Source organism: Columba livia, unplaced genomic scaffold, assembly GCF_036013475.1.
Source record: "Columba livia isolate bColLiv1 breed racing homer unplaced genomic scaffold, bColLiv1.pat.W.v2 Scaffold_299, whole genome shotgun sequence".
Taxonomy (NCBI): Eukaryota; Metazoa; Chordata; class Aves; order Columbiformes; family Columbidae; genus Columba; species Columba livia.
This window is the reverse complement of record NW_027043336.1, coordinates 83,196-92,807: the sequence shown is the minus strand read 5'-3', so window position 1 is coordinate 92,807 and position 9,612 is coordinate 83,196. Positions and strand designations below refer to the sequence as shown.

The 9,612-nt window shown below is 54.3% G+C and overlaps 1 protein-coding gene across 1 annotated transcript; it reads right to left on the bottom strand.

Annotated features, from left to right (window-relative positions):
• Positions 1 to 2,226: 2,226 nt before the first annotated feature.
• Positions 2,227 to 4,163, bottom strand: LOC135578062 (olfactory receptor 14J1-like). The gene has a single exon (XM_065048251.1). It carries the CDS (start codon positions 4,161 to 4,163, stop codon positions 3,390 to 3,392), a length of 774 nt encoding a protein of 257 aa, XP_064904323.1. The 3' UTR covers positions 2,227 to 3,389.
• Positions 4,164 to 9,612: the final 5,449 nt, after the last annotated feature.

Sequence of the window (9,612 nt, the reverse complement as noted above, 5' to 3'; positions counted from 1 at the left end):
GCCCAATGTGCTCATGGGCATGTTCCTGTTTAACACCACTGAGAACTGGCTGAACATCCAGGCTCAGAGGGTTGTGACCAGTGGCACAAAGCCCAGCAGGACGCACCATGAGGAGCACTGAAGGACACCATATCCCCACCCAACATCTCCTCCTACAGGTGTCTCTTGGGTCCTTGGAACCACCTCAGTGCCAAGGGGGAGAGCACTGCCTGTATGGGGTGGAGGAGATGGGGTCTGGAATGAGGGTCCAGGGGCAGTTTCTCCTGGTTGTTCATGCAGCAACAAGCTGGGCTGGATATTTGGAGAGAGGAACTGTTTCTAAGGGCGTCCAATGGACTTGGGGATGGTCTAGATGCATTCAAGGACCTTTATGTCCTTGTTGTAAAAATATGTGGGGCCCAGAACTGCACACAGAACTCAAGGTGAGGCTGCACCAATGCTGAATACAGCAGCATAGTCACCTCTTTTGACCACATGGCCGTGCTGTGTTTGATGCACCCAGGATGCCGTTTACCATCTTGACTGTTGGGGGACAGTGTTGCCTCCTATTGACCCTGTGGCCAAGCATCATGCCAGATCCCTTTCTGCAGGGCTGCTCTCCAGCCGCTCTCTCCCAATCTACACTTGCACTCAGTGTTACTCCATCCCAGGTGAACAATCCAACTCTTGGACTTGTTCAATTTCATGCCAAGTGCTGGGTTCTGCACTTGGGTCACAACAACCCCAGGCAGCACTATGGGCTCAGGGAAGAGCGGCTGGAAATCTTCCCAATGGAAAAGGCCCTGGGGGTGTTGATGGACAGTGACTGAACATGAGCCAGCGTGTGCCCAGGTGGCCAAGAAGGCCACCAGCATCCCATCATGCATCAGGAATAGTGTGGCCAGCAGGACCAGGCAAGTGATCATTCCTCTGTTCTTGGCACTGGTGAGGATGCACCTCAAATCCTGTGTTCAGTTTTGGGCCCCTCACTACAAGAAAGACCTTGAGGTGCCGGAGTGAGTTCAGAGAAGGGCAACAAAGCTGCTGAGGGCTCTGGAGAACAAGTCAGATGGGGAGCAGTGGAGGTAACTGGCGCTGTTTTGCCTGGAGAAAAGAAGGCTGAGGGGAGATCTTATTGCTGTCTACAGCTACCTGAAAGGAGGTTGGAACATGGAGGGTGTTGGTCTGTTCTCCCATATGGTAATTGGAGAAGGAAAGGAAACAGCCTGAAGTGGCACTTGGGAAGGTTCAGTGTGGATATTAGGAAAAATTTTGTCTTGGAAGAGTTTGTGAGGCATTGGAACAGGCTGCATAAGGAGTGGTTGAGTCACCATCCCTGGAGGTCTTTAAACTACATATAGATGATGTTCTTAGGAATACGGTTTAGTGCCAGAGTTGGGTTAATGGTTGGACACAGTGATCCTGAGGGTCTCCTTCAACCTAAATGATTCTGTGATCTCATTGGGATGAGAAACATGGTGAGGCAGCTCTCCCAGATGGAGTACTGATATGGATGGATGGATGGATGGATGGATGGATGGATGGATGGAGAGATGGATTGGGACAGAGAGGAGGATCAGCCTATCAGCCTAAGGGCTGGGGCCAGCCATGGCATGATGGAAGCAAGGCCAGCCCCACTTTGTCCCCTGCTCTTGTTTCCAAGAGGTCCTTTACACCCGTTGGTGTCAGCCCTGCTGTGCCAGCCCCTCTCACCAGCACACGACTCCTGGCCAGGAGCTCTTCATGCTGCTCCTGCTACCGCAGTGACAGAGCAGCCTGCCCTGAGCTGGGGAATGCAGAAATAGGCTTCTGTGGGTCATTCATTCTCCTGTTGAAGCACAGAGCACAGGGAGCAGGCTGTGGTGCCTGGAAACCACAGCGAGACAGTCCAAGGCAGATCACTGAAGGTCCTTCACCATCTCCAGGAACACTGGGCACCCACAGATGGACACTCAAACCAGCACCATGACGTAACATGGTGCCCCATGTCCTCCCCTGAGCCATGAAAAACACAAGTACGGCAGCATGGCCTTGTGGGGGAAATTTATTCAGGCTGACCACAGCTTTGGAAGAAGAGCCCAAGCTTCAAATACTGAGAACAAGGAAATCCCCTTTTGTGGGCTGTTTCAAAAAGATGGCCCCAATTTCAGAAATACAGTGATTTCAAAATGGGTCCACACCTGTGTTACAGAGAAGTGACACAGGACATCAGCTGCACCAGGGCCCCAGAAAGAGGTAGACAGGCCTCTGAGTCACTGCTCTGGAGAAGTGCCGTGGGAGAAGAAATTCCTTGACAAACATGGTTATCACAGATGAAATGCGCAATGCACAGGAGGTTCCTGAGATGAACTGGAAATCACTTCTGAAGAGACACGGGTAACTTATTGTTGCCGACAGAAAAATGACTGAATCAGCTTCTTCAGGGCCACTTTCAGCTCCTGGTTCCTCATGCTATAGATGAGGGGGTTCACTGCTGGAGGCACCACCCAGTACAGAACTGACACCACCAGATCCAGGGATGGGGAGGACATGGAGGGGGGCTTCATGTAGGCAAACAAGGCAGTGCTGAGGAACAGGGAGACCACAGCCAGGTGAGGGAGGCAGGTGGAAAAGGCTTTGTGCCGTCCCTGCTCAGAGGGGATCCTCAGCACGGCCCTGAAGATCTGCACATAGGACACCACGATGAACACAAAACATCCCTCGAAAAAAAAAAAAAAAAAAACCAACATGAGAGGCTGCTGCCACAGTGCCAGGGCCGCCTGCCCCAAGCTGCCACCTGCAGCAAAGGGTTTCTCTTTCCATGTCTTTCCTGCACACATACAGTGCCCCACGCTTCTCCTGGAACATCCCGTCTCCCCACAGAACCCTTTCCCAAGAGAGCTGAGCTATGCTGACCTGGCCAGCTGTTTCTTCCCCCTTCCCACGCTCCATACAGCTCCGACCTGGTGGTGCTGCTCTGCAGAGCAAGTGGGCTGTGGTGCCCAGGGCCATGGGGTGAGTCCGCAGGCTCATGCTGTTCAGGGTGGGAGGAAGACCCAGCTCACTCAGTCTTCCCCGAGTGAGCTCCTGCTCACTTCCCCTCAGCACACAGACATGGCAACTGCAGTCCCAGAGATCCCAGAGAGAGGATTCTGGGCAAACAGGTCAGTGTGGGGTCCTTTATTTCATTTATACACACAGACAGTACAGCTCCCTATTTACACAAAGACTGTGGGACACACCAGACAGGTAGATATGGACACAGCCATAAGAAGACATAATTTTGCTTGTGGATAGCATTAATACAAACAAGAAAAATAAACACCAAAGTGGAAAAAAAAAAAATCAAAAAAAAACAAACCACAAAAGCTACAGAACTCAGGTTGAACAAGTAATGCGTTATATTACAAGTGACATGTAGAAGCAGGAGGTCACTTCATTACTGCTTTTGAAAAGCAAACAGTCATCACTTTCCTTATAGACTCCTTGAGTTCCCTGTTCCTCATGCTGTAGATGAGGGGGTTCAATGCTGGAGGCACCACCGAGTACAGAACAGACACCACCAGGTCCAGGGATGGAGAGGAGATGGATGAAGGTTTCAGGTCAGCAAATATGGCAGTGCTGACAAACAGGGAGACCACGGCCAGGTGAGGGAGGCAGGTGGAAAAGGCTTTGTGCCGTCCCTGCTCAGAGGGGATCCTCAGCACGGCCCTCAAGATCTGCACATAGGACACCACAATGAACACAAAACAGCCAAATGCTAAACAGACGCTGACCACAAGAAGCCCAAGTTCCCTGAGGTAGGAGTGTGAGCAGGAGAGCTTGAGGATCTGGGGGATTTCACAGAAGAACTGGCCCAGGGCATTGCCCTTGCACAGGGGCAGTGAAAATGTATTGGCCGTGTGCAGCAGAGCATGAAGAAACCCAGTGGCCCAGGCAGCTGCTGCCATGTGGACACAAGCTCTGCTGCCCAGGAGGGTCCCGTAGTGCAGGGGTTTGCAGATGGCAATGTAGCGGTCGTACGACATGATGGTGAGTAGACAATAGTCTGCTGTGATCAAGAAGAGAAACAAAAAGAGCTGTGTCGCACATCCCAAGTATGAGATGTCCCTGGAATCCCAGAGGGAATTGGCCATGGACTTGGGGAGAATGGTGGAGACGGTGCCCATGTCAAGGAGGGCGAGGTTGAGCAGGAAGAAGTACATAGGGGTGTGGAGGTGCTGGTCCCAGGCTATGGTGGTGATGATGAGGCCGTTGCCCAGGAGGGCAGCCAGGTAGATGCCCAGGAAGAGCCAGAAGTGCAAGAGCTGCAGCTCCCGTGTGTCTGTGAACGGCAGGAGGAGGAACTGGGTGATGGAGCTGCTGTTGGACATTTGCTGCCTGTGGGCATGAGGACCTGTCATAGGAGGAAAAGATAGTGAAGGTTTAGATGAGACTTCTCTGGGATAATCAAAACCATTTCCCACAGACCCTCCCACCCTGTCAGACAAAGAGACACTTTTATTTTTCCAGGAGAACGTCCTGGCTGGAGCCCTCGTTGGTGCTTGATGAGTGTGCAATGAAGAGCAGGGTCTCTGCCCAGGGGCTCCTGAGGACTCAGCCTGGCCCTGTGTGATTGGGTGGGCAGGGGCCAGTCCTGGGGTTCAGCTTTGTCAGCTGGAACCGCTCCTGGTGCAGAAGGGACTGTCAGCATCTGTACCCCCAGGCCTGAGAAACTGAGTTGGAGAGGTTTGGTGTTTCTACAGCTCCTTCTCCCCTCCCACCCTGGGGAGTGTTGTTGGGTGTCAGAAACCCTCAGCATTTCTGCTGCACTCAGGGAGAACAGAGCGAGTCCTGCGAGACCAGAGGATGCCTGTGGGTCAGTGCAGAGTGAGGGCAGCTGCTCTGTCCCTCTGTCTTGCTCCAGCTGCCCTGGGCTGGCACCTTTCTGAGATGGAGACTGATCACACTCCCATGTTACCCTGAAAAGCCACCAGGCACTGCTGAGAGCAGAGGGATCCACCTCAGACCATGACATGTGTCAGCCTTCCCTAAGGTCTCAGCACCCAACGTTTAGCCCAGGACACACACAGCTCATTCCCCAGCCCCACAGACTGCATTGCCCACAGCCCACAGGTCAGAGCAAAGCTGGGACACGTGTGCCCATGGACACACCTGCAGGAAAGGACCCACAAGATCAGGCTGTGACTCTGCAGCTGAAACTGCCATCCCCAGAGAGCCTGACAGCAAGAACAAGATCCCAACAGCAGTGACCCAGAGCAGGGGAGCAAGAAGGAAAATGCGGTGAGGGTGGGTGTGAGAGAGGCCAGGGCAGAGGCAGCCGGGCACTCAGACAGCGTCACCCTTCCCCAGCTGTGCAGCCACCTCCCAGACACCAACACTGCCGGGCAGCTGCTCTCAGCCCCTGTGCTCTGCAGAGGAACTGGAGCTCTGGCTGCACAGGAGCTGCTTCATGCCTTGGAGCCCCCGGCCCTGAGGGCAGAGGCTTTGCTGGGTGGGAGAGGAGGCCAGGGGGCTGCTCACAGGAGGGATCTGCACTGCAGGGGGTCACAGGGACTTTTCTCTGTTCTCCCTCCCATAACCATTCCGGGTTTGGTTTCCTCTCATTTCTGATCATTTCCCTGCTGCCTGGAGATTCTCCCCTGGGAGGTGTTTCCCTGTCCATGTCTCTTCCCTGTCAGTGCTCACAGACCATCCCACCCTCTGTGCCCTCCCCTTGGCCCTACAGATCCTGCCTGTTCACAGGGCGCTGCCTGGGGGCATCTTCCTGTTTGCAGGCTGGAAATCAGGACAGGTCAGACTAAGGCTGACGGGTCCAGCCAAGGTGATGCAGGTGCTGTGCACAGGCAGAGGGGTGGGGAAGGGATGTCATGAGCCTTCTGGCAGATGTACTGATCACTCACAGTTGCAGTTCAGGAGTCTCAGTGACTTGTTTAAGCATGAGAGCTCCTTTTCATTTTATCCTTTCCTGCACCCCCCAGCCCTTGGGAGAGGAAATTGAAAAGACAGGCTCAGGAAAGCTCCTTATCTGTCTGGTAATCATTGCATTGATCTTCTCCTTGAGGCATCCACTTGGAAAAATGCTGGGGGTGATCTGGAGCTGTGAGCAACCCTGACCCACACAGCACCCTCTCCACAGCAGAAGGAGCCTGTCATTTCGGAGGTCACTCCTTCCACCCACATCTTCTCCCCTCAGTGTTGCTGGGATCTCCCGGGCAGGCTGAGCGCTGACCCTGGCAGGCGGCAGAGTCCCTGCCCGGCACAGCCCTGGGGTGCAGGGACCCCTGCTCTGCAGGACAGCCCTGGGCACCCCTGCCTGCACATTTACATTTACACCCCACAGCCACCCTGGGGACAACGCAGCATTCACATCTTGTCACTCTGACAGTGCAGAAGGCAATCCCTGCTCTGCAGCACATCCTCTCCTCTGATCAGAGAATCTCTGAGAGCCGTACTTACATCTCTCACAGGCTCTGCAATGTGACAGCTTTCTGAGATCCTACCATGATTTGCAGATGCAATGCCCTGCAGCCACAGGCTTCATATCTGAGAGGATTTCATTTCCAGTGAACTCTCAGCATCCTCCACCCCATGTTGTCTTTAACCTCTCTGTGCCTGGCTCCTGTGCCCTCGGTGCTGCAGGCAGAGCCCTCAGCCCTGCTGCGTGTGCAGAGGAGCTGCTCCTGGGCAGAGCTGTCTCTCTGCAGCGCTGCCGCTGCCATGAGCTCCCTGTGTCCAAGGAGCCCAGCCCAGCTCAGCAGCACAGGAGCAGCCCATGATGTCCCTTTCTCTGTCCCCTCTGGTCTCCTCCAGGTGTCCCTCAGGCTCCAGGGGCACATCCTTTGAGACAACCTATAGTAATCAGTATTGTTAGTTGTGTCTGCTCTGCAGAGATACTTCTTGCCAGCATTGTATTCTTGCTAGTAAAAAATAAATTGGTATGAGAATGTTCCAGGTGTGGTCTCCCCAGGGCAGAGCAGAGGGGCAGGAGAACCTCTCTGACCTACTGACCACCCCCTTCTAACCCCCCCCAGGTACCATTTGCCTTCTTGGCCACAAGGGCCCAGTGCTGGCTCATGGTCACCCTGCTGTCCCCAGGACCCCCAGGTCCCTTTCCCCTACACTGCTCTCCAACAGGTCCTTCCCCAACTTACACTGAACCTGGGGTTGTTCCTGCCCAGATTCAAGACTCTACACTTGCCCTTGTTCTGTTTCATTACATTTTCCCTACCCAACTCTCCAGCCTGTCCAGGTCTCTGGATGGCAGCACAGCTTCCAGTGTCACCACTCCTCCAGCTTGGTGTCACCAGCAAACTTGCTGACAGTCACTCTGTTCCCTCATCCAAGTCACTGATGAATTTATTGAATAGTACTGGCCCCAGCACTGAGCCCTGAGGCACTGCACTGGATACAGGCCTCAACTGGACTCTGCCCCATTGACCACGACCCTCTGGCTTCTTCCCTTCAGCCAGTTCACAGTCCACCTCACTACCCAATCATCCAGACCACACTTCCTGATTTTAGCAGAAGGATGCTGTGGAAGACTGTGTCAAAGGCTTTACGGAAGTCAAGGTGTTTTTATGATAATTTGTGCAGTAAGGGCAGTCACAGGACAGCACCCAATATGTCAAAACTGATGCTGAGTGAAATGCCGTAAAGCCCTGATGAGTTCCCCTGTGTCTGTGTCTCTCCTGGAAGGAGTCTGTCCCGAGAAGGGGATCCAGCTCCTGCCATTCTCTGCAGAGGCACATGAGCAGTGTCCATCACCTGAGGACACAAAGGGTGACGTTTGCCAGACCACCCTTCATCTCACCACCAAGAGCAGGGACAGCCCCCTGGGCCTCCTGGGCACAAGGACAGCCTCGGGGCCAGCAGCACCCCGAAGTCCTTCCTCCACAGAGTGCTGGGTGCATGGGCAGTGGGTGGGGGTGGGACACTGGGGGCCCATGTCACCTCCGTGTCACAATGCGACCACGGGGCAATGCTGATGTCACAATGCCCCGGGACAGTATAAAAGGGAGCAGCGTCCCGTGTCTGCTGCCAGAGCTGGCCTGGAGGCAGCCTGAAGACATCGGAGAGGAAGTCCTTGAGGAGCCGGCGGAATCCCTTGACAGGGGCTGAAGGAGGAAGAGCTGGATGAGGCAGCTGGAGTTTCTCCGCTGCAAGGCCATCTCCCAGCAGGGCAACCTTCCAGGTTCATCTGATGGATGATCATCCTTTTCAGCTGGATAGCAGTAGCAAAATGAAGGGAATGCCTTCTTGAGGAGCACTGCAGAGCTCACCGTCCTGATGGAGTGGGGAGCTAGGGTCAGCAGCTGTAGGAAGTGAAATGCAGAGTGGTTTGAAGGGGGCCCGGTGCTCTCCCGGCCACCAGAAGGTAGATGCGTCCTTGGCACAAGGTGATGGAGCGAATGGCTAAACTGGGCAAGGTTCCAAGTGTTTGTCAGGGATTTCCCCAGCATGTAGTGCTAGTGAAAAGAGGGTGAAGGAAAAGAGGGAGAGAGAAGAAGAGGGAGAGGGAGAGAGAGAGAGAGAGAGGGAAGAGGTGAAGCAAGAGGAGAAGAGAGAGAAGAGAGAAGAGAGGAAGAGGAGGAAGAGGAGCAGAAGGAGGAAGAGCAGGAGGAAGAGGGAGAGAGAGAGGGAGAGGGAGAGAGAGAGGGAGAGGAAGAGGAAGAAAGAAGAGAGAGAAGAGGAGAGGAGAGGAGAGGAGAGGAGAGGAGAGGAGAGGAGAGGAGAGGAGAGGAGAGGAGAGGAGAGGAGAGGAGAGGAGAGGAGAGGAGAGGAGAGGAGAGGAGAGGAGAGGAGAGGAGAGGAGAGGAGAGGAGAGGAGAGGAGAGGAGAGGAGAGGAGAGGAGAGGAGAGGGGAGGGGAGGGGAGGGGAGGGGAGGGGAGGGGAGGGGAGGGGAGGGGAGGGGAGGGGAGGGGAGGGGAGGGGAGGGGAGGGGAGGGGAGGGGAGGGGAGGGGAGGGGAAGGGAAGGGAAGGGAAGGGAAGGGAAGGGAAGGGAAGGGAAGGGAAGGGAAGGGAAGGGAAGGGGAAGGGAAGGGAAGGGAAGGGAAGGGAAGGGAAGGGAAGAGAAGAGAAGAGAAGAGAAGAGAAGAGAAGAGAAGAGAAGAGAAGAGAAGAGAAGAGAAGAGAAGAGAAGAGAAGAGAAGAGAAGAGAAGAGAAGAGAAGAGAAGAGAAGAGAAGAGAAGAGAAGAGAAGAGAAGAGAAGAGAAGAGAAGAGAAGAGAAGAGAGAAGACATCATCATCCTATCATTCTATCCTTCTATTATTCTGTGGTCTTCTGGGAGGCATGACCAGCCTGTGGGCCGAGGAGCCAGGTCTCGCTCAAATGCTCAGGGAACAGCCGATCGCCAGTGTTGGGGTCAGGAAGGAATTTTCCCCCGGGGCAGACTGGCCCTGGTCCCCGGGGTTTTTTTTGCCTTCCTCTGCAGCATTGAGCATGACCACCTGTCAGAGCTCCTCTGGGCCCTTTTGGCTCGGTTCATGCCCACTGCTCTTGCCCTCCAAGGCACCACTCGTGCCCTGGCTTTCTCGGGTTCTTTCTCCCAGGGCAAGTTTGCAGCAGGAGCCAGCTCTCCTCCTTCTCCTTCTTCTATTAACATTTGTAATTTTAATAAAATAAATATAAATATTAAAAAAAAAATATCT

Excerpts from the sequence above, each read along its gene's own strand:
- LOC135578062 (XM_065048251.1), bottom strand. The coding sequence starts at position 4,163 with ATGTACTTCTTCCTGCTCAACCTCGCCCTCCTTGACATGGGCACCGTC.